This window comes from Tenrec ecaudatus, chromosome 1 (genome assembly GCF_050624435.1).
Source record: "Tenrec ecaudatus isolate mTenEca1 chromosome 1, mTenEca1.hap1, whole genome shotgun sequence".
Lineage (NCBI taxonomy): Eukaryota > Metazoa > Chordata > Mammalia > Afrosoricida > Tenrecidae > Tenrec > Tenrec ecaudatus.
Genome location: NC_134530.1, coordinates 124,970,310 through 124,994,452, shown reverse-complemented (window position 1 = coordinate 124,994,452; position 24,143 = coordinate 124,970,310). Strand labels below are relative to the sequence as shown.

The 24,143-nt window shown below is 46.1% G+C and overlaps 1 protein-coding gene across 4 annotated transcripts in view; it reads left to right on the top strand.

The window, feature by feature from the left end:
- The first annotated feature begins 899 nt into the window (after positions 1-899).
- The window catches only part of EVI5 (ecotropic viral integration site 5), a 213,406-nt gene continuing 190,162 nt past the window's right edge, over positions 900-24,143 (top strand). For 2 of the 4 annotated variants that reach the window (XM_075558442.1, XM_075558453.1), the window contains exon 1: positions 900-976. In XM_075558442.1, the coding sequence (XP_075414557.1) occupies positions 929-976 (48 nt within the window). In that variant the 5' untranslated portion in view covers positions 900-928. Of the gene's footprint in view, positions 977-10,684; positions 10,983-24,143 lie in introns of those variants that run through there. The other 2 variants (XM_075558432.1, XM_075558446.1) reach the window with 2 other exon arrangements.

Below are 24,143 nucleotides of genomic sequence, written 5' to 3'. Positions count from 1 at the left end.
TCCCTATTCATTGCCCAGCATACTCATTGTCACTTACACAGTTATGTGAAGATTATATTAAATGAAAGAAGAAAAGTGCTTTTGGTGGTAAGTGCTCTAAAAACATAAATTGTCATAAATTATTACAGGGGCACCCTTTCAACCCAACACATGATATCAGATTGCTTTCAAAAGATTAACAGATTAATTTTTCTCTATTAGATATCTCTTAAGAAGCGTTCTCACTGGCTTATGTATTTTACAAAGTAAATCTCAGAATAGGCCCCAAGGAAAGGTTTACAGTCCCCAGGAAGTTCTCCTCTGCCAATGGGGTTGCTATGAGACAGAATCAACCGGATGACAGTGGGTTTTGTTTTGCTTTATGTAACACAACTGCAGCATCCATTAACAGAAAGGAAAATCTGTAATATCCCAATACTTAAAGAGTAGTACTAAAAATAACAATAAATAATTAAGACAATAATAACCAAAAAGGAAAATTCGGTAGCAGGGACCCTGGATAAACTGCTCAATGCCAAATTCCAAGAACTGAAATCACCGATTATAGAGATGTTTTTACAGGGTCATTATGAGTCAGAACAAATTTGATGGCAGTGAGTTTGAGGGTTTTTTGAGACAGTGCCTCAAGCACAGTAGCCGTTTTAATGTAATCCTCAGACAAATCAAGTCACTAAGGAAAGGAAGAAAGGGGAGGAGGCAAAGGAAAAGAAATTAATTTGCACTCAGGTACCCCAAAGCTCTGACTTTAGCATGCCTCGTCCCCCGCTTCCCCAGCTTCCTCTAAAGGTACTAGCTAACCAATGTGTAGGCTGGAACTGAAAGGGTGTTAAATGGGTGGATCCTGGTGGCAATGTCGTTGTAAACACTCCCAGTGAGTCAGCTATAAATTCAATTCAAATCCCCGGACTCCAAGTCTTCTCTGCTTATCATGGTCACCGCCATGGCTGCCGCCTTTAGAAACCCTAGTGGGAAGCAGGTAAATGTCTGGAACGAGGCTTGCTTTTATGTTACAACTATAAAAATGCATTTGCTGCAACAGGAAATGTCCTGGTGTGGAGTTAGGATTTGTGGCCTTTGCATAATCTTCAAAACACAGACACAGCTTTGAAAAATTTCTTCAGTTCTATTTTAAGAATGCTATCTTGCGGGATCGTGGCCACTCAAGTGATGACCAGGGATTTATGAAGCGTTAGGCTCCTTTCCACACCTGTAAGAGGGCTATTTTAGTAACTGGCTGCTGTAACGCAGCCCTGCTTCTCTCCCTGCGATAATTGGCTGCTGGCTATCATTCATAGAGGAGGCCTGCGCTGTCTGCACGGGCTTCGCATTTCTCCTCTGGAGAGAAAGATTAGCTGAGGAACGTGGCCGGGCGCCAGAGTGTTAGTTCACAAATTCTGTGGGGTGGCAGTGTGGCCTTGAATGATGGCATCAGCAGTTGTGTGCCTCCCGTGTTAGGGGACAGTTGAGCGTAAAAGCGGAATCAATACGACTGTAGTGCATGATCGGTCCACCCTCGCTCCTTCATCTTTTATTTATTTCGTGGTGTTGTTGGAAGTGAGGGCAGGTGCTCATAACGCCAGCTAAAGTTTGTACGTGGTTTTACTGTTATCAGAACATTTTCCTCATGAAATAACACATCTCTGGACACATCTATTGTTGGAGACTCTCCTCGTTCTTTTTTGCCTGATGGAGAAATGGGAGCTTAGAGGGGAGAATTGTCAGACAGCTAGGAGGTGATGGAGTTGGGGCTTTTGGAATTTCTGCATCTTGTCATTGAACTCTTTTTGCATGGTGGTGTTTTGTGGGAATGAACAGTAGCCATTATAACAGCTATCATATGTTCAATACTTACATGCCTTGTATATATAATGGTCACTTTAGCCCTTTAATGGATGCTGTCTCCATTTACAGATGAGTAAACTGGCGCTCAAGGGGTTAAGCCCGCTTGGGGCACCCAGTCTTGAAGTTTCGGGTTCCCAGAGAAATAGACAGCTTTCGTGGCATTATTTCTGTAGCTACACCGAGTTTTATTTCAGAAAGTTAAATGAACGGACTCTTTTTGGTGGGTGGGCTGGAAATCGGCACTTGAGTAAAATAATTTCTTGGACATGTCTCCACTGATGCTCCCTTATGGTGATGCCATTTCCAATGCTGGGTTGACAATGTGAATGTCTAAGCTCACCTGTAGGAATAGTGCCCAAGCTTCAATTCCGAGAGCGATTTTCATCCCAGCCACAGCAGATCTAGTCTCTGCTGGTGCTCAAGTGCCAAGAGAGGGAGATGGAATGATGGTCCGCTCAGCAATATCCTTCCTTAGATAATGTCAGTGTCCAGCAAACAAGTGTGGGCCATTCTTAGGGGTGCCAGTAAATGGAGAAGCCCTGGCTTGAGGCCCTTGTGGATTAGTAGAGTGGAAGTGTGCTGTGAGGTAGGCTGTTAATGATTGCTTGGTGAGCCTTCCTTCATTTTCCTAAAGCGAAAAAGGTCTTGACCGTGAGCTGAGACGCTCACTAGAGTGTAATGAGCATGCTTCTCTTTTTCTAGAATTGCACTGCCAGACCTCGCTGATGGATGGAAATGCCCTGTATCTGAGCTCATCGAGATGGTAGCCGCATGTGGCTCTTATTGTGCATTTAAAATGTACGCGTGTGAAGTTAAACGAATGTCGGTTTAAATAAAAATAGCCACTTAGGACCATTGTTGTTGTTAGGCGCCATTGGGGTGTGCGGACCAGCTCACATGACCCGATGGACAGCCGACTGAAACACTGCCTGGTGCTGCATTGTTCTCACAATGGTTCTTATCTCTGAGCCCATTCTTGCTGCCACTGTGTCAATCCATTTCAATGAGAGCCTTCCTCCTTTGCGCTGCTCCTCGGCTTTCCCAAACATGACGTTCTTCCCCAGGGACCGGTCTCTCCTGACCACATGTCCAAAGTACGGGAGATGAAGTCTCACCATCCTTGCTTCCATGAAGCACTGTGGCTGTATCAACCAGCACAGGCCTAGACTGTATCTGAAGCCAGTGGTTCTCTAAAGAAACCCGGGTACCAGCTGTCCAGGGAGAAGAAGGATGCTCGTCACCAACGGGTTTGACTCACTGTGGACAAAGGGGAACCCACTGATGAGCATCCCCTACCTTTACGTCATGGGGTGCTTCCGACCCAGAGAAATGCCCTTCCTTTCTGTGTGCAATGGGGCGCACTCACGTGGGGCGGAGTGGGGGTGGGGGGTTTAAGGTCCTTTGGCGGTGGAGTTTGTGACAGTCTGCGATTTAACCCTTGCCTGGTTTCGAGGGGACAAAACTCAGTCCCCCTTTTGCTTCCCTCCCCGACAGTGACAAAAATCAATACTAAAGGTGTTCAGCATTAGAAAATAGAAAACTTGGAATTCATCGCGGAATTTACTGCAAATAATGCTCTCTGACGAGGGTGTGCTTGTGCTTCCTCCACGTGCAGGGCTCCTGAGTGAAAGCCACGCTGGGGGAGCCGGCGCAGGAGCGGTGTTTGTGTGGAACGCACACAGCGCAATCTCACTTCTGCCAGCGCTTCTGCACCTGGGAGGGGCTGCACCTGGGAGGGCAAGGGCTGCTCTCTGGTTAGAATGACCTCTTCGGTGCAAGTACAAAGTGTAACTCTTTCACCAAAGAAATGCTTGTGCCCAGGGGTAATGATAAAGGGTTAAGAAGCATCTCTCCGCAGGCCTGTCATGTCGTTTAAGAAAATTCAACTCCGTCATTTAGCACAACAGTGCAGATTTTATATACCTGTGTGTGTGTGTATGAACGCGTGCGTGCGCACGCGCACACACACACACACACACAAACACACATCTATAGATTTTGCACCAAGAAAAGAAATCCCAGGCCTGTTCTCCTCCATTCACTGGGAATACATGGAGCAGCTACTAGGAGAGGCTGCGGTGAAATGAAATGGCTTGTGTTAACTCTACTGGCCCTAGTCTTTGTAATTCCCACCCTGTGACTGCGTGGGAGCATGCAAATCAGGTGGAGAGGACTCTAAGGAGGGATTAGTCCGTTTTGCCACTTCAGAAGCCAGAACAGAGGCTCCCGCAAGCAGTCAGGAAGAACCAGGAGGGAAGCCAGTCTGAGATCCCTGCAAGAAGAGGGGCCAGCGGAGCAGCGCCAAGACCATGAGGCAAACAGCTCGGTGTCGTTGAAGCTGAGCATCTTCGGAAAGGAGGCTGGCGTGCAGAGTAGCATGCCCTTTTGGCATTTATCAGATTTAGGGAGCTTTGCAATACTTACCTGAGCAGGGTAGGGGCTAAGGAACCTGTGGGTGAGAAACTGAGGACCAGAGAGAGACGTGCCTTTCAGGATGCCTGAGAAGAGGCACTGCCAGCGAAAGAACTGTATTCTTAACATCTTGTAACCTGTTAGCTTCCCGTATAAACCCCATAGCTGTGAGTACTGTCTGTGAGTTCTAGGTGACCATTGCAACGCCCTCTTGAACCCAGCAGAGAGAGAAGCAGAGAACCACAGGAGGGAAGGCTGGGGTCAGAATAAGGTAAAGAACGCTGGAGGGTGGAGGCGGGTTTGACCTCTGTCTCTCAGGATTCACCTTTGGGCAGCTATAAAATTGGGTTCTCCTTCTCCCTTCTGTAGCCAGAGGAAGTCAGAAGTGGCTTCCACACTACTTCTTCAGGGGTGCCGGGGTTACTGATAAGCCTCTTACTGTGACATTCTTGATCTAGTGCAGGGGTATACAACATCTGGTCATGGTCTGCAAAATCATCACTATCAGCTAACATCAGGCCTCACCAGGGAGAAGCAGTTCTAGCCACTACATTAAGGGTGAGTTAATAATGTGGCCAGTGAATGATGTTATAAATATCCAAATGGCCCTTGGCAGAAAACAGGTTCCCCATCCCTGATTCTAGTGGGTGGAAAATACACATACATCAAAAAATTACAATTCCATAGAGGCCCTATGAGGCCTTGTGTTTAACCGCTTGTGTTGGGCTGCTAACTGTAAGGTCAGCAGTTTGAAACCACCACCTGCTCATAGGAGAAAGGTGAGGCTTTCTCTCCAGTAATAAATGACAGTCTGGGTGACCCACAGGGGCCGTTCTACCCTGGCCTATAGGGACACTGTGAGTTGGCATTGACTCAATGGCACTGGGAGAAAGAGTGGCATTCTACTGACGGAGTTCAAAGCCCCGATCCACCATTTTCCAATTATATAAATAGGGGCAGGTTAATTCGTATTTTTTAAGTCTTGGTGCTCTGAAAATAATATCTGCCTCATGGTAATAGTATGACATTGAAGAGAAATAAAGTCCTTAATCCATACTTGTGCAGTTAGTGCTCAACCCTGGCAAGCTGTTATTCTTTCTTAAACTTCATGTATGTTTGCACTTTTTAAGAAGAAATCTGCCTTCATTAAAATGTCAACTGTGACCTACAGTTTTTGGCAAAATGATACACGTAGGTACCTCACACCCCTCCCAAGATGCAGAACATTTTGATCCACCAGAACGTTTATAGCCCTTCCCAGTCAAACTCTCACAAGGAGCAGGGGTTGTTTGGGGTCTTTTTTCCCCCACCATAAATTAATTTTTCTTTTTCTAGAATTTTTAATAAGTGGAATCATACAATAAGCTTTAATGTCATGTATTTATTTTGAATAGGCAATACATTTGCATGGCTTAAGATTGAAAAGGTACAACAAAGCATGCAAGAAGAAGTCTCCTTTAGACTCAAGTCCCCCAGTTACCCAGCCGTCCTCCTGTGAAGAAAATATTGCTATTAATTGCCTTGTGGGTTCATCCTGTTGCTGTCATTAATTATGATTTGGAGTTTTCACTGAAGGCATTGCTGATGACTGATGTGTCTTGGCTGAGTGCAGAGAATAGTAGAAAGGTGTTTGTTTACTTGTGTTTTATTGACCTGGCAAAGGCATTCAACAGTGTGGATCATTAACAAACTTGAATAACACTGTCAAGAATGGGCTGCCTCACCTCTGCTGCTCTTTCTCCTCTTAGCTAATTCCAGAATACTTAATTGTGCTCTTGCAGCACTTGTACATCGACCAAAGAGCAGTTGTTCAAACAGAAGAAGGGGGCACTTTGTGGTTCAAAAGCAGGAAAGGTGTGTATCAGGCTTATATCTTTTCAACGTATTTCTTCAATCTGCATGCTGAGCAAGTAATTCAAGAAGCATCAGGATGGAAGACTCAACTTGCATATTGCAACATGTATATGACACAACCTTGTTTGCTGAAAAGGAAGGCTTGAATCATTCACTGATGAAGATGAAACACTAGAACCTTCAACATGGATTACACCTCAACATTAAAAAATAAATAAATAAAACAAAAATCCTCACAACTGGACCAATAAGCAACATCAGGATAAAAAGGAAAAAAAGGAAGTTGTCAAGGATTTCATTTTGGATTCACAATCAACACTCATGGAAGCAGGAGGAAAATGACAGATTGCATTAGGCAATTAGGGAAATATGCTTTAAAGGGTTACAAATATGTCACTCTAATGACTAAGGTGTGCCTGACCCAAGCCATGGTATTTTCAGTCATCTCATCTCTTATACATAGGCAAGCTGAATACGGAAAAGTATGTGTGGAGACTGATTATGGAAGCAATTGTACAATTATGTTTGACATAATTGAACTATGGAACAATATGACATATATATTAATTCCCAAGTTTCAGCAATTAAAAAAAATAAAGCATAGATCCAGGAATGAATTCTGGGCTTGCACTAAATCCTAGCTCCAACTTAAGAAGTTAGTTCTTACACCATGGCCCTGCTTGATATTCACCTTCATGAAATGATCACTGAAGAGAAGAGTGCTACAGCAAAGTGTGGTGAAGAAAGTAGATGGTGCCCGGCCATCAATCAGAACAGTGTCTGGGGTCTTAAAGGCTGGTATTCAAACAAGCAGCCATCTAAGCGAGGAGCCAACTAAGTCCACACGCAAGGAGCACACTAGTTGTGTGATCCAAAGATGGCAATTACAAAATTTGAATATGGTGAAAAGTATCAGACCTCAAATTATGAGCACTCAATTTGTAGCAGGCTATGAAGGACAGTGGGAGCCCCCAAATCCATCTGCAGAGTATCTAGTCAGATCAAGCTGCTGGTAGATCTGATTTAGCCAAAGGCGAGAGCCCTGAACAGCCTTACAATCAGGCAGAAACCATTGTAATCTTGACTATGCTGGATCAAACACAATACTTGGCCAGTTGACCTCCCTATAGGCTCGACTTGAATTTTTTCTGGGTGCAAATATCTCTTACTGTTTCTATGACATCTTCCCTGACTTTGATTATTGTTGGGGGCCTTTTCCTTCTTACACATTATTACTTTTGTCTGTGTACTATTATGTTTTTACCCTTATCACTTTAATGCAATTTTGTTTGTTATTGTTTTTTGTTGAGTCTCCCACCTGTGAAGCACAGGAGTGGAGGCACGACAATAATAGATACAATAGGGACTATATGGTGTGTGTGGGGGGGTAGGTAGAGAGGGAAAGGGGATTTCTGGGGTAAATAATGAAGGCAGGAGGGGGGGAGGGCGCACCAGAACTGATCCTGATGGCACAACTCATTCTAAAGGTGATATAATCATTGGTGGGGGTAGGGGGCTCTAAGACAGATGTGATGGTGATTGTACAATTCCCCATGATATGATTGAATGACTGAACTATTCAATTGTATGATATGTACCTTAGGTGCCAATAACATGTTGAAAGAAAGAAGGGAAGCCCGGAGAAGAATGGATGCGTTTGAAAGATGGTGTTGGTGAGGACTATTGAATAGGCCCTGGGCTGCCAGGAGAACATACGAATCTGTCTTGGTGGAGGTGCAGCCAGAATTTTCCTTAAATTGTAGGATGGTGAATCTTTGCCTCACGTACTTTGGACAGGTTTATCAGGAGTGGCCAGTCCTGAAGAAGGACATCATGCTTGGGAGAGGGTTGGTGAAAAAGATGAAGACCTCCTTGGGATGGTTGACCCGGTGGCTGCAACAGTGAGCTCAAATGGAACCATGATTTTGAGGTTGACGAAAGATCAGGCCGTTTTGTTTTGTTGGACATCGGGTTGCTCCGAGTCAGAACAGACTTGATGACACCTAACAACCACTTGGGGTTTTATACAAGGTGCTCTAGGGACTGCAAAGGGTCCCCAAAGAATCTTGGGACAGCCCCACTAAAACAACACAGGCTTACCTTGTTTTATGGTGCTTCCCTTTAGGGCTGTCCACAAAGTCTGCGTGTTTTACAAATTGAAGCTTTGTGGTACCTCTGTGTTGGGGGTCCATTCTCCTACATCACATGCTTGATTCATGTCTCAGTGTCACATTTTCATAATTCTCACAAAATTTTAAACTTTTACAAGATGCTATTGCACTTTACATAGACTACAGCAGTGGACTAAATCTTCCTCATGCTGCGACCCTTTCATACAGTTCCTCGTCTTGTGGTGGCCCCCCCAGCCATAAAACTATTTTCCTTGCTACTTCATAACTGTAATTTTGCTACTGTTATGAATCAGGCGATCCCTGTGAAAGAGTCGTTAGACTCCCAAAGGGTTCTCAACCCACAGGTTGAGAGCCGCTGGACTACAATATAGTGTAACTGTAACTTCTACGTACAATTGGAAGTCAAAAGATTTGTGTGATTCATGATGCACTATTTGCTTTGTTGCAGTGGTCTAGAACCAACCTGTGCTATGTCCAGATAGGCCTGCGTAAAAGCCTTTTACAAGAAAGGGACGGTTTAAGTAGTAACATTTCACCTTTGGTAACTGACAGCTTTTAAAGAGATATGTAGCCCAAGTTTTTGCATTCTGTGTCTCATTTATTCATTGAACAAACAGGAACACAATCTGAACAAAAACAAATCCAATCCCTGCCTTCATCAATGCGTGGAGGAGAATCAGAAAGAAAAAAATATCACCAAAGTAATTATTTACAATTGCACTTTCAGTGTAGACAGAGGGATGGGGCCAAGGTGGGGAAGGCAGAGGGCATTTCTCTGAGGTGGAGATTAGGGCCGAGGTCAGAAGAAGGAGGGTTGGAAGCAGAGGTTATCCAAGGAAACTTACTTCTGGCAATTTGGCCAACTGTTGGTGGCCTTCTCCAAGAGAGTAGTTAAGAAGTGATGAGGGTTGGGGGCCGTCTCCTACTTTGATTGTCCAGGGGCAATCTCTAAATTGCCACCCCTCTCATATAGTAAGATACACAGGTGTTGAGACTCAGCAGAACCTTCTTCCTGCCCCTGTCCAATTGCCTTCATTCAGTCACAGGGCTTTAATATTTATGGTGCCTCAGAATGCCACTCTGGCCTGACGTCCCCTGGGAGTAGCGCCTGGGTCAAGTGCTCCTCTTTGTCCCTGTTAGCCTCTGTAGGCCTTCCCGGGTTAGAGACACTGCTCAGTGGAGCCCTTTAAGTGGCACCCAGCGCTTGTGTCATTAGCTGCTATACCTGAGATTCACTTCTGGTAGGAAGGCTCGACAGGCACAAAGCCAAGCATGGACTGTGAAGGGAGCAAGACAGTATGGTACGCAGGAGGGACTGGAAGAGGCTAGTCTGGGTGGAGCGGAGAGCAAGATGGTCGGCAGAGGCAGGCACAGCTCCTTCCCATCAAAGCTCGGCTAGTTAAGGGCTTTTGTGCAGCATAACGGGAAGCTACCCAAGTGGTTTATTCAGGTAAGGGACACCGCTGCCTTTGTGGTTGGAACAAGTCACTGTGGTGGTTGCGTGGAGAGATTAGAGAGGGGCCAAGGAAGGGGACTGACCCAATTAGATGAGGTTCGTAGTTTTGGACTAAGATGCTGATGGAAGAGATAGAGGAAAAGGGCAGACCCAAGGAAAACATTGGGATTGGAATTTGCTATCAAGGCAGTCTGTTTACGTGTAAAATTTTCTTCATGAAGTTTGAAGTCTTCATAGTTCTGAGCTCGGTGGAGGACAGTCAATGTCTACCCGGTGTGAACACAGGAGAGGTTTTTTTTTTTTCTTCTTTTGAAAAATTAGCACAGATAACCAGGGAGATCTTCCTGCCAGGATTTTATTTAGTGGGGATGTGCTGATAATTATTATCGTTTCATCGTGTCTAATAGTATGATGAAAGTCGTTGACAGTACCTTTATTATTTTACTTGCATGCTTTTCCCGGGATCGGGCAAGAACTGACACAGGCCTATCCTGTTCCAAACCCGGGTACTTTCCTTCTAAGAATTTCTTCGTTGATGTTGGCCAGTGGCCAGTGCCCAGCGTGCCTTATTTCTTGGTGCCCAGGCTCTGCCCGCTGCCGGACTCGGCATAAACCCAGTGCGAAGAGACTCCCGATGGTAGCTTGCTTTGCAATCCCAAGTGCCACTTACCCGCTGATTACCGGTTTGGAGCCCAGGGCGGCTTTTGGAAGCCCGTGCGTCCGCACGCCTCGCCCGCGGCCCAGGAACCAGGCGCGGCGCGGGATCCAGACCCCGAGGGGCTGCGCCTCCCGCGGCTTTCCTTGGAAGGGGCGGGGCGGGTGACTGGGGACGTCAGCAGTGTGCCGGGCGGCGGGCTGGCGCTCGGGAAGCAGCGCGGAGCGCGAGGGGTTTCCCCGCCCCCGCCTCGCCCCGTCCAATCGCTCCCGCTTCTCCTTTTCCCGGCCGGCCTGCGCGGCCCCCAACCTGCGCCGAGCAGGACGCGGCCCAGGCGGCCGGTCTCTTTAAGGCCCGGCGCGCCTGCGCCCTGGCTTTTCCTGACGCGACCCGGCCAGAGCCTGGAGGAGCCGGCGGGCGGGCGGGACGCGCGCGGACACAGGCGGCGGCGGCGGCTCGCGGAAGGGCGGCGGGCCCCGGGCGGCCGACGCCGGGAGTTCCCGAGGCGCGCGTGGCCGGGGGTCCACGGAGCCAGCCACGGGGCCGAGGCGCAGGGACGCGCGACGGTGGCGCGACTGCCGGCTGGATGGGAAGTTAATGTCTCCGGCGGAGTCCACCCAACGTCTCCAAGGTGAGCGGCGCTGCGCCAGGCCGGGCGGGCCGCGAGCCCGGGCCCCGCGGGGGTGGGCGGCCGGCGGCCTCCAAACTCGCCGCGCGAGCGGGGCGGGCGCGCCGGACCCCGCCGGGGCCTAAGCTCCCTGCTGCCCGGGACCCTCTTTCCGCCGCCCGGCCGCCCGGCCCGTGCAGTCCCGGAGAGGCAGCGCGGGTCCCATCCTCGTCCGTCCCGCGGAGGGACGGACGGGTCACCCTGCTCTCCAGGCCAGAAGCGGGGACTCTGGTGAACGGAGAGGATGGGACCGTGTGCGCCCCTTACCCGCAAAGTTGTCGGGTCTGTTTAGCCCCCCCGGGATTCTGCGCCCGGCCGTGTCTCCGGGCAGGTGATGGGCACGCAGGTGTGCCAGGTGACTCCCAAGGATGCGCCCGGGGTGCGTGTGTACCCATCACTGACTCACCTTTTGACTCGCGGGGCAAGCCTCAGAGTAACCACAGGATTTCCGGGAGGCTGGATTGTGGATCGCTGCTGGCTGTAGCGTGGCTGTGATTTCTCGGGCGTTTTCTGACGGTCGTTGGAGCGCGGCTCCCAACCCCGATCAGCATCCTTCCACAGAAGAGTTAACCCAAACTTCTGGAATGCTCTCCTCACCTTTCTGGGCGTCGCCGCCGGTGACTGCGGGGAAACAGCCCCAGCAGTCCTCTGTAAAGATAACGTCTGTGGGTTACCACTTCTTTCTTTGCTGTCAGACATTCTTCAGGGCTTCACGAAGTCAAGAAAAGCTATCGTCCCTTGGTGGTTTTTGCTTGGGTTCTGGACTGATACGGCGTTAGTGGCTTTTTTGTTCCTTAATTTTCCGAGTGAAATGTCATCAGCACTTTTGTCAGACGCGCTATTCTGAAAGGCGCGCTGTAAAAAGATCTCTGCCGGGAACTTCGTGCCAAAGAGTAGAGGGGCGCGGAATGACTTTTTAGTACCGCTCAAACCCAGGTGCCGCCCCACCCCATTCTGACTCCCGAACAAAAACAACAGCAAAACCCAAACCTTGCCATCTGGTAGATGCCAGCTCACCACGTTAGACTCCCGGCTGAGTTTCTGAGAGTAATTCTTTGCGGTGGAAGATAGCTCCCCCTTTCTCCTGCGAAGCGGCTGCTAGGTTTCCAACTGCTGACCTTGCAATTAGTAGCCCAAAGGGTAGCCACTACCCTCCAGGGCCCCTCTTGCTGACCCCAGGTTTGTCGAAGGACTGTGTGCTCCATGTGGTTCCTAGTGGTAGAAGTTTGGGAAACAGTTTGTCAGGCTTTTTCTTCTAATGTATTGCTTGTGGTGGGCTCATTCGCCCACCTTTGGAGTTTTGCCCCATCCAAGGCCTCCAAGCACATTATTAACACTATACATCCTCTGACATCTAGTCGATTCTGACTCATAGTGACTATGTAGGGTTTCCAAGACTGTAAAGGTTGTGTCCTCAAACTATGGCCTGAGGGCCACATGCGGCTGCCCGTTGAGGACATTTATCCGGCCGCTGGGTATTTTTGCCCTGTTTGTTTTTTTACTTCAAAATAAGGTATGTGTAGTGTGCATAGGAATTTGTTCATCGTGTTTTTTTAAACTATAGTCCGGCCCTCCAACGGGTCTGAGGGACAGTGAGTTGGCCCCCTGTTTAAGAAGTTTGAGGACACCTGCAACCTTTATTTAAGAGAGCAAACAGCTTCATCGTCTCCTTTGGGGCAGCTGGTGGGGTTGAACCACCCACCTTGTAGTTAGCAAGAGTGAACTGCCCCGGTGGTTTTCCAAGGCTGCTGTTTTCAACTGGTGGTTAGTAAGACCAATTTGCAATCTCTACGCCTCCAGGGCTCCTTAAAGAGGTTACCTAGGCAGACTCTAAGCTGCTTCCTTTTTCTTCAACCCCATGCCTTTTCCAGTGGCTTTAAGTCCTGAGCATCTCTGGGCTTCTGCGAATGAGGCGATATCAATTTGTTCTCTGAACACGTGCCCTTCAGCAGGCCTTAGGGGTCAACTTCCTGTCCTCTAACTCAGCCACTTACTCATCCATTTCTTTTCTTGTTTATGTTTTCTATAATTTATCTTCCTGGAGATGTTAATGATAGTTTTTCTAAACTTTATTTTTGCTGTTTAGTTTCTTTTTTATCATTTTATCGTTTCCCATTTGGTAAATCCCTGTATTAGCAGTAGACTTTCTCTGGTGTTTGGTTCCTTGGTTGTGGGCAATTGAAAATGGATGATGGGAAACTCTGGGGCTTATCGACCTTAATTTTTACCCCAGACTCGAAAGCAGTGGTTTTCAGCCCTTGATTGTATATTAGAATCAGATGGGAAACTTTTAAAAAGCCTTCCTTTCTCCCTGGTCAAATACAAGGGGACATAAAGTTAGTGGGAAAATTTCATTACCTTTTAACTCTAACTTATACATCAGAGTCTTTGGGGTAGGACTGCCAGGTATTTTTAAAATGTAGGACTTTACTACATGCAACAAAATGCATAGATCTTGAATGTTTCACTCTCTCACTCAGTGCCTTGGCGTCCATTCTGAATATGACTATAGGACAGGATAAAGCAGTCCCTTTGGGCTTCTGAGACTGTAAATCTTTATACAAGTAGAAAGCCTCATCTTTCTCCCTTTGAGTATATAATTCAGCAAATTTGATATATATTACATGCATGTATGTGTGTGTGCATATACGGGTGTGTGTGTATGAAGGGGTACCAAACCCTCCCCCCCAAAACAAAACAAAACAGAAAAAGCTCTGCTGGGTGTAGCTTTTGTAGTACACGTTTTTTTCCTACTAGGTGAGCATTAAGCAACTTGGTCTGAGTTAGTGTACCCAGTGGTATCGCCTGGGCAAGTTCTCTGTGGTCACAGTGAATCTTTTTGTAAAAGCAGTTTTGCTCAAATCTTGTTTTTTTGTGATGGCTGATTTAAGAGCACATGGGGCTGTGAAATTTTGTTTCCTGTTCAAGAAAAATGCCACAAACTGTTGTGATGTGGAACACAGCTAACAAGGACAGCACTATGGGGAAAAACTCAAGTGTGCAAGTGGTTTATTCATTTCAAACAAGGTGAAGAGTCCATGGATGACAAACCACATTCTCGATGTCCATCCAGAAAATGTCGACATCAGCAAATATTGACTCTCAGTGCATTTGGAGTTAAGTCCACCAGGTCAGACCGTTAATCAAACTTTCTATTTAGAGGTTCTGAAAATATTGCATAACAGTGTCCCGACAAAAATGGCCTGATTAGTGGCAGATGGGGGACTGGATTTTGACAGTGCACCCTGCTCACGCAGCCATCTCAGTGCGCCAGTGTTTAGTAAAAAACAAGCTTCTCTTGCCCCACGCACCTTACCCACTTGCCCATGATCCCTGGGACTTCTTTTTGTTTCCTTGAATGCAGAGGGACTGAGAAGAGGTGACGAAAAAAATGAGGGAGGTGCTGTCAGCCATCCAAACAGATGAGTTTGAAAAATGTTTCCAAAAATGGAATCTCAGATTTGACAAACGTATTACGTGTAATGGAGAGTACTTTGAAGGTGATAAGGTTGTTTTGTATAAAAATTTAAATAACTTTGGGGGTGGGGGAGAGTGAAAAATATTGTAGTTTTTTTGGGGGAGGTACCCCTGTCATTCATATATATATCAAACCTATTTCCATCTATTTGGGTCCTACTCACAGTGGCCCTATAAGGCAGTAGAATTGCCCCATATAATTTCCAAGGCTATAATTTGTAGGAGAGCAGATCGGCCCACTTTGCTCCCTTGGAGTGACTGGTGAGTTTGAACTGCCTGTCTGGGTTAGCTGCTGAGCCCCATCAGCGTTCCTCTTGCCGTGTACAGGCCTGTGTGATTATGATGGGGGAGTGGGCATAGTTTTGTTGTATGTATCTAAGGTCATTATGAGTCAGAGCCGTCTCAGTGGCACCTAACAATAGCTAACAAACATAGAGCACTGCCAAACTATCGAGCATTCCTTCATGATTGGGTTTGTTGCTCTCTGCTCCCTGCCTAGGCCGCCCCACGGACAGAGCTGATTCGGACTCGCCTTGGCGCGTTAGGCTAGAGGAGAACTTCGGTTTAGGGTTTCCGAGACGCAGTCTTCAGGGCATCAGGCTTCCCTTTCTTTCTTCCATGTCTGCCTGGTGGGTTGGAACCTGACCTAGTGCTTAGCCACGGCGCCACTAGGCTCCTTTTCTGCCCAGAGGCGGGCGGCTGATACTCTGACTTCTGTTGCAGTGGGTTAGCGTCAGTGTTTTTTAAAAACTGCCCAGGTGGAGCCAGTTTATGATCAAGACGGAGAACGGCTGGTCTGGTGAAAGTGTTTGAAGCCATCTCCAGTGTTTGTTTCCCTCTGGCTGGTTAGGTGTTTCAGAGTGTCTTCTGGTTTTCTGCTTGGAGGGCAGAGGTCAGATTGCCAGATTTCTGGGAACTGAAGGGAAGAGTGTTGGGTAATGAGCCCTACAGCATTCAGTATACAAGGTCACATACTTTGCCTCTTCTCCTCAGGATACTGTGCCTTCCACCTGTATTCTTCCCCTCCTGAGGGAATGCATTTCCAACGGGCTGCTCAGTGAGTGTGGGCTTGCCCCTTCGCAGCTTGAAAGGAGGAGGAGTGGGGTGGGTCTATGATAACGCTTCAACTTTCACCAGGGCCCTTGCGTGGTGCAAATGGCTACATTCGTGACTGCTTGTGGAAAGCAAGGCTTCCGTGAACCTGTTTGCACCCGCTCGAGTGGTTGATGGTATGAATCTCCCCAGAAGCAGCATGGAAGAAAGGCCTGGCCATACGCTTCTGAAAGGTAACAGCCGTGCAGACCATTTGGAGCAATTCTGTTCTGCACACAGGGAGTCGTCATGATGTGGCATTCACTCGACACCAGCTGGCTTTCTTAGTTTCTTCTCTCTTCCCCACCTCTGGCCTTTGCTGCAGCAGTTCCTAACCCTTCTGAAGATTTAGTGGGCTAACGAGTATAGGGTAGCTGTGAGTTGGAATGGACTTGATAGCAGTGGACTTTTGTGTGTGTTCAGATTACGTTCATTCTTAGTTGTCAGCACAGCTAATTTAGGGTTTGGCTGTTTTCAAGTACATCACTTGTCACTTACCCATCTGTTTTCCATCTCTCAAACTTTTGCTTGCTTTTCTTCCATTTTCTTTGTCTTTATGGCTTGTGTATTTCCTATAAAGTAATTGTCCATGGTAAAGAGGGGATGAGTAAATGACGTGTCTGGAGTAATTTCTTACGAAGCTGCAGTTCCCAGATGAATGTGGACCTCTGTTACACACACGCGCGCACACCCGCACACACACACGAGGAGCCCTGGGTGGTGGTTTCCTGTAGGGTTGCTAACTGCAAGGTCAGCAGTTTGGAACCACCAGCTGCTCCTCAGGAGGAAGATGGGACTCTCTAGTCTCAAGAAGAGTTCCAGTCTTTAAAGGAAAAATAAGAGCATCCTGTCATATAGGGTTGCTATGAGTCAGCGTCGACTCACTGGCAGTGGGTTTTTTTTTTTGTTATACACACACCCCAGTTGCTGTTGAGTCAGTCAGGCTCCTGGGGACCCCATGTGTTCCAGAGTAGAACTGTCCCTTAGGGGGCAATGATTTCATGGCAGTAGGGTTTGGGTGTGGAATCTGTGTGTACACTGTTTCCCCAGTTGCTTTAGGTTCTTGGCAGTCCCATGTGTCCCAGCGTAGAGCCATGCTGCATAGTTTTCAAGATTCTGACTTTCAGCCCTTTGGGCGGGTTCTAACAGCCCACCTTCTATTTATTGGTTGGGCACTTAATCAGCGCTTAACCATTCGCACCACCAGACACTTATTCTTGTATGTGCATTAAGCATTGTATATTGAATGAATGAAGGGAGTTTTTGCATGCTGATAACATACAGTTGGTGGTGGTTAGCCCTTGTGGAGACACTTCTGACTCTACCCTCGTGACAGTGACCTGTGTGTGCAGAGGGCACTTGCTCTATAGGGTTTTACAGCTGTGACGTTTTAGGAGCATATCGCTAGACCTGTCTTCTGAACCACCAACCTTTTGTCTCAGTCTAATGTGTAACCATTTGTCACCCAGGGGCCATTCAGCATATCTGAACGCACCGCCATCAAGTCAATTCTGACTCATAGTGATGCTATTGGACTGCCCCTGTGGGTTTCCAGACTAACTCTTTTTTTTTTGTAATCATTTTATTAGGGGCTCATACAACCCTTTTCACAATCCGTACATACATCATTTTTGTCCAGCACATTCGTACATATGTTGCCATCATCATTCTCAAAACACCTGCTTTCTACTTGAGCCCTTGTTATCAGCCTCTCATTTTTCCCCTCCCTCTCCCCCTTCTCCCCCTCCCCCTTCCACCTTCCCCCCAGACTAACTCTTTACAGGAGTAAAAGCCTCCTCTTTCTTGTGTGGAGCAGCTGGTGGTTTCAAACTGTTGATATTTAGGGTAGCAGCCCAACCACCACGTCACCAGGGCTCCTATTCAAAATATAAGCACACTGCCATTGAGTCGATGCCAACTCACAGCGCCCTGTAGGACAGGATGGGATGCCCCAGTAGTTCTGTGGAGTGGCTGATGGTTTTGAACTGTTGACCTTCCAGTCTGCAGCCCATCGAGTAACTATTCTGCCATCAGATCTCCTTACTCAATACATAGTAACCCACAAAACCCAGTCTGCTGCTGACTCCTTTCTAACTTACAGCGACCCTATAGGACAGAGTAGAATTACCCTGTAAGTTCCTAAGGCTTAGTAGGCTGCTTGTCTTTCACCCGAGAGCCAGCTTGTGGGTTCACACTGTCAACCTTTTGGTTAGCAGATGAGTGTTTCAACCACTGTGCCACCATGATTCCTTTCCATACAGGATAAAAGCTATTTAAAAAGTTTCTTGGTGGTGTCATTTCAGTCAACAATACTTAAAATCCAACTACTGTCATGGTAGTAGGTAGCACTCAGAAGTTTTTATATATAAAAAGAATTTCAGACTAGCAAAGAATTATTAAACTATTGCAGAAAATAAAGTTACGAGGATCTTATTTCATAGTTGACATAACTAAGTAAATCATATATCAGAACCTCTGTAATAACCCTTTCTTTTACTTGATATTTCCCTTTTCTTTGAAACACCTGCTAATTTAGTAGGTTTCCAAATATGTCTCTCAGAGATAAGTGTTGTTTTTTTTTACATTTTATTAGGGGCTCATACAAGTCTTACCACAATCCATACATATACATACATCAGTTGTATAAAGCACACCTGTACATTCTTTGCCCTAATCATTTTGAAAGCATTTGCTCTCCACTTAAGCCCTTTACATCAGGTCCTCTTTTTTTCCCCTCCCTCCCTCCCCGCTTCCCCCTCGATAATTTATAGATTATTATTTTGTCATATCTTGCCCGAGATAGGTTTTTTTTCACAATAAAATTCATGATGAAAAGAGTATTTTTCTCAATATAATTTTTTCTGTTATGATAACTATATATTTTTAAGTTAAAACAAAACAAACACTCTGCCATACAGTCGATTGGGACTCGCAGCGGTGCTATGGGACAGGGTAGAACTGTCGTTCCCTGTGGGTGTCTGAGATGGTGCTCTTTACAGGGGTAGAAAGCCCCTCTCTCCTGAGGAGGGGCTGGAGGCTCCCAGTTGCTGGTCTGGCAGTTAGCCACCCAGTGAGGGTGCTCATTCTACTTTTCGCTTTCCAGATGCCCTTTCTGTGAAATTGAACTGTGTGACAGTGAGTGGGCCTTTTGTTTTTGTACCATTCTTATTTTTGTAAAAGAAAAAGTTTCCAACTATTCTACAAATTAATTTTTAACAAATATTACAGAATACGGAAGTCTGCATAAACCCTGGTCCCTTCCTACCTTTACAAATTAATTATTTTTTCTTTTGTGTTTACATTTAAAAGTCAAAATATTACCATTTCAATCAGAGATGACAGTGTGACATTGACAGTGATGAAGCTCTGGTGGTTGAGTGGATACACAATGGGCGGCTAACTGCAAGGTCAGCAGTCCAAACCAACAGCCTCTCCAAGGGAGAAAGACTAACCTCTGAACTCCCATCAAGAGTTAAACAGTCCCAGAAACCCACCGGGGCAGTTCTACCTTGTCCTTCAGGGTTACTGTGAGTCGGCATCCACTCAAGGGCAGTGTTTTTAAATGATCTATCTTGGTCTTGGGATAGTTCTTCCTCATAGGAAATGATGGAGTCAAATTAATTTGTGCTTTGTAGACAGAGCCTTTTCTTTCTTTTTTAAAGAAAGCATCCCTTCCCTCGCTTGACCAATGTGTTTGCTGCTGTTTGAATCTGTTCTTCAGGGAAAAAGCTTTTTCTCATTCTGTGATGTTTACAGTGTCCCTTTTACAGTGGCTCAAGACAATGAGGGCTTGGTGCTTGTTAATTGTTCTTTGTGCTCGGCCAACCCTCACAGTTGTACTATGAAGTGTCCCCTAGAGCTGGTTAAACTGGCTATTATCTGATCTTCATGGTCAGTTTGACTGTCCATTGTATTGTGAGTTCATGTTTTGCCCTCTCTGCTTAATGGACTAATAACTGTTGTAGAAAAGGCACTGATAAATGTTGATGGCAACATCCATACAAGTGAATGATAGATTGTCGTAAGATTTGTAAGAGTCCCCCGATAAAATGATTAATAAAAAAAAAGAAAAGCCACTGATGAGCTAACAGAGGGGAACTGGCTTTACTATGGATCACTGCTGTCTTTGCCTTGGTACAGATCTTTTGCTACATCAAAAGAAATACATTATTTTGCTAAATTATGCCAGTAAATTTGTTAAAGCAGTATGAACATACACTGGATGAAACCGTCTTTACTGAATAACTACATGAAATATGACATTTGAAATTCATGAGAAAGAAAAATTAACATCTTCAGAAAAATTCAATATCCTAGAATCTTGGAACAGGATAGTGTAGAAGATTGTATAGTCATAATTTGATAGTGAGAAAGTAGACTTTGAAATACATTGAGAGTGAATAGTAGGGAATATAAAAACAAAGCAAATCCATTACCATATGGTCCTTCCAACGCAGGGCGAGCATTTATGGGGACCACTGACCTTGTGATTCGTCGCCCAGTACCTAACCTACAGGGCCACCAGGTCTCCTAAGCCCATGAGCAATATAATGCCTTTGAATAGTTACTTGAAATACATAAGAGAGATGAGTTCAACTTGGCTGCCTTTGTGTGTGTGTAAACATTTTATTGTTGTGTAAGGTGAAAATTTACACTGCAAGTTAGCTCTCTGGAAAGTGTCACCCTTCTCTACATTTCTGCTCTCTGTTTTCATCCTCCGCCTTTCCTGCCCCTCCTTGCGGTCTCATTTTTGCTTTTCAGCAAATGTTGCTTGTTTGGACTTGTACAGTTGATTGTTTTAAGGAGCACATTCCTCATAGGTATTATTGCTTGTTTTACAGCCCAATCTGTTATTTGGCTGTAAGATGACCTCAGCGTGTTTACAGTTTCAGTATAAAAGGGCAAGAGGAAATGGCATGGGGCATCATTTCTTTTATTATTATTTTTAATCATTTTATTGGGGGCTCGTACAACTCCTTTCACCATCCATCCATACATCTATTGTGTCAAGCACACTGTGTACATTTGTTGCCATCATCATTCTCAAAGGGGCCTCACTTCTGACAATCCAGCTTTCTCTCAGGGAAGGCTAATTCCTAGGAGGCAGAGGTCAGACAAATCTCCAGTTTACCCTTACCCAATTCTAACACCCACTGCTCTTCCCCTGTCTCTTTACTTCTCTGCTGGGCTCCGTTATTATCCAGAGCTTTTGCAGAGGCCCACAGAACTCACAATACTCAAGATTACGGAGGGAACTAGTAGTTTACAGAATGCTAAGCATACGATTCTTTTCTCTGCAATGCCTCTTAGCTAAGCTGGCTGGCTGCCTGGCAGAGGCTAAGCTCTCCCCTCAGTTTCTCCCCCTCATGGTCTCTTGGCCTCTGCCTTGCTAGGCACCCCTTTAGCCCTAACGGGAGAGAGAGCAGGTTTTCTGCTCCTGCAGTAACTTACCACATTGGGAACTGGGGAGCAGGCCAGCCTTGCCCTGTAGTGTCATTAAGAGCTGGAATCAACTTGACAGTGAGTTTGGTTTGGTGGATTTTTAAATGGCCAAAGGACACTCTCCTCTGCAAACCAGCCTCCTGCTGGAAGGCACGCAGCTTTACTTACTCGGAGGACTAGGAAACACCTAGGAAACACCAGCTCTGTCATGACGTCGGCATGGCTCCTCTGCTCCACCTCCTGGTCTGGGTGCTTCATCCTCGGGTGGCTCTGCCACTTCAGACAGTGTCTGGCACACGTTCCACTGATGGATTTTCTTTCTTCATGGCCATGTGATTCCTCTGCACCTGCTTCTGAGATGGCTCACTTATATACTCATTGTAATGATAAAACTGACCAATCCCTTTCAGGAGTGTTTTACTCCATTTGCTTTCTCTCACACAATCATTTGATAGTGCTCAAACCATGCTACCCCCTCTGTCAGCCCAGTATTTCTTGGCTTTTTTGTGAGCTTGATTTTTGTTCTGCATTTTCCTCCTTTTCTAACTGGGGCATTCTATTGTGTCTGGTCAGAGTAGTCAGTAATAGTAGCCCTGCGTCATCTAGTTCTTCTCGTCTTTGGAGGAGGTGGTGCTGTTAGTGGGCCACGAGCTCCTTGGACTAATTGCTTCCTCGAGTCATTGGTTTCCTTCACTCTCCACAACCAAGAGTGGTCTCTTAGGAGGCTGCTTGCAAGCTTGTGAAGATTCCACATAGCTCGCTATGCACCAACCTAGGATGTAGAACATTATCTTTTAAAAATTTTTATTGTGATTTGGGTGGAAGTTTATAAAGAAAATTGTTTTCCATTCAACGATTCATAATCAATTTTGATTAATGACATTGATTGTAGTTCCAGAGAAGAAGAGCACTCATCTCACCTCCTCCCTGTGGTTACCATTTCCACTCTTCCTTCCTTGCCATCTGTCCTTTGGCAGTGCTGCCCCTTTGATCTTGTGTGGGTGGTTGGTTCAAAGGGCAGGGATTTCCCTATAGGGCTTGTCCATTCCTTCACCTTACAGCCCTGTGCCTTGTTTGGTTGAAAGTTGAGCCTTGGGCTCTAGTTTGGTTTCAGGCGTGAAGAGTGTGTAAGGACCATGGTCTTGGGGAGAACATTATCATTGTGAAGTATATTATACTACTTGATATAGATGTCCCCATACGGTGGTTCTTAGCCTTCAATCCCAGTAACGCAGTCCCAAAAGGTATTTGAACATGTCTAACACATTTCCATACTGATTACCTGCTGTGCTCTATTACTTTGAATATATATATGTATATAAGTCTACAGACACAGCGGGTTAAGAGTTAGAGTCGACTCGAGGGCAGTGGATTTGGTCTCTTTGGTTTCACCAGAACTAACACATATCTGCTCTGCAGTAAGTGAGTCTTCTTCCTTCCTCCTTCTGTACCTGGTAACCCATCAAAGAATGCTGCTTTTGGTATGTCAGTCTGTTCTTGGCTTTTTATAAAAGTGGTATATTTTTATATATGTTCTTTTGTGATTGATTGATTAATTGATTGATTCCCTCAGCTTAATATCCACCAGACTTATTTATGTTTGCAAGTTGTGTCTTGGCTCCTTGTTCTTTGTTGTTGGTAGTAGCCCCTGTATGTACCTACTACAGTTTGTCCATTCTTCTGTTACCGGACACCTGGGTTCTTTCCAACTTTTGCTGTTGTGGATATGCTGCAATGAACAGGAGTGTGCATATGTCAATTTGTGTTGCTGCTCTTACATAAATAAAATCATTATGTGAAAGTGGACATTATATGAAAATGATGACCACATCATTTTATAACTGCCAAATTAGATCATTACAGATTTACCAAACGACTGAGAATCATAGTCCAGCCATATTGATGTGTAACATGAACAGTTACAGTCAGACATAAGTTGTTAATGCGCAGAATGGTCGAACAGTTAGTTAATTACTGTTATAAGTACAAAACATTGGAAAACAATGTACTTGATGAGGAGTGGTAGAGTGAAATTTCTTAATGTGACTCTTCTACACAAGTCTTTGCAACTCCCACTGGATGATTGGGCGGGGCTATGCAAATAGGCTATGTGCAACACAGAGAAGGGACTGCTCAGTTTCTGTTACCACCCACTGGCTCTAAGGATGAACCCTCTTTGAAGCAGCCGTAGAGACGGAAACCCTGAGCACCTTGGAAGAGCATGTTTGAGATTTCTGTCTAAAGTGGCAGAGGTCGCTGAGACGATGCATCAGAAACTGGCATGGAGACTCGGAAGAGCAGTGCTGAGACTATGGAGAACCTTCTCCTGAACTGGCCTGGGACTATGGCACTGTGGGACAGAGGGACAGGTAGGCAGAGGACAGGCAGAGGCCAAGGGAGCCATGTGGCTGAGAGACTTAAGGACTGGCGAGCGACTGGGCTGCTAATAAGGAAAGCAGACTGTATGTCACCTTATTGTTTGCTGACCCTGGCTCATGGTGACCCACGGACTTCCCACAGAACCCCTTCCATTGTGAGTAGTGTCTGGGAGGTCACAATGATTGCACCCAACATAGAAGGAGAGTGATGTGGGAGGAACATTGCCATCCGAATAGGTAACAAGGATGGAGTATGGAAACATGTCCCAACTTTTGTCTCATAATAAGGAAACCAGGAAAACAAAACAAGACAACCCTCACTGCCCGTGAGCCCATGCCATGCTATAGTGACCCTGTAGGACAGGGTAGAATTGCACCTGTGGGTTTCCAAGATTGCACCTCTTTATGGGAGCAGAAAGTCTGTCTTTTCCACCCCTTCATCCCCCTCGCAGAAGTTGGTGGTTTTGAACTGCCGACCTTGCAGTTAGCAGTCACCAGAGCTGCTTAGAGGAGGTCAGATATGGCCACCTCCATTGTTGTTTACTGCTGGAGGACTAGCTGTTTAGGCAGGAGTAGGATAACCACCACTCCACCGGTATAACCAACTGCAGTAACACTTGAGGTCCATACAGCGGTTTGCAATGACAAAGGGCGCTACTCAGTGAAGTGCATTAGAACATTTTATTACCATAATTTTTGCTAAAGATGATTCAAGGTATCTGGAAATGTTGCTTTA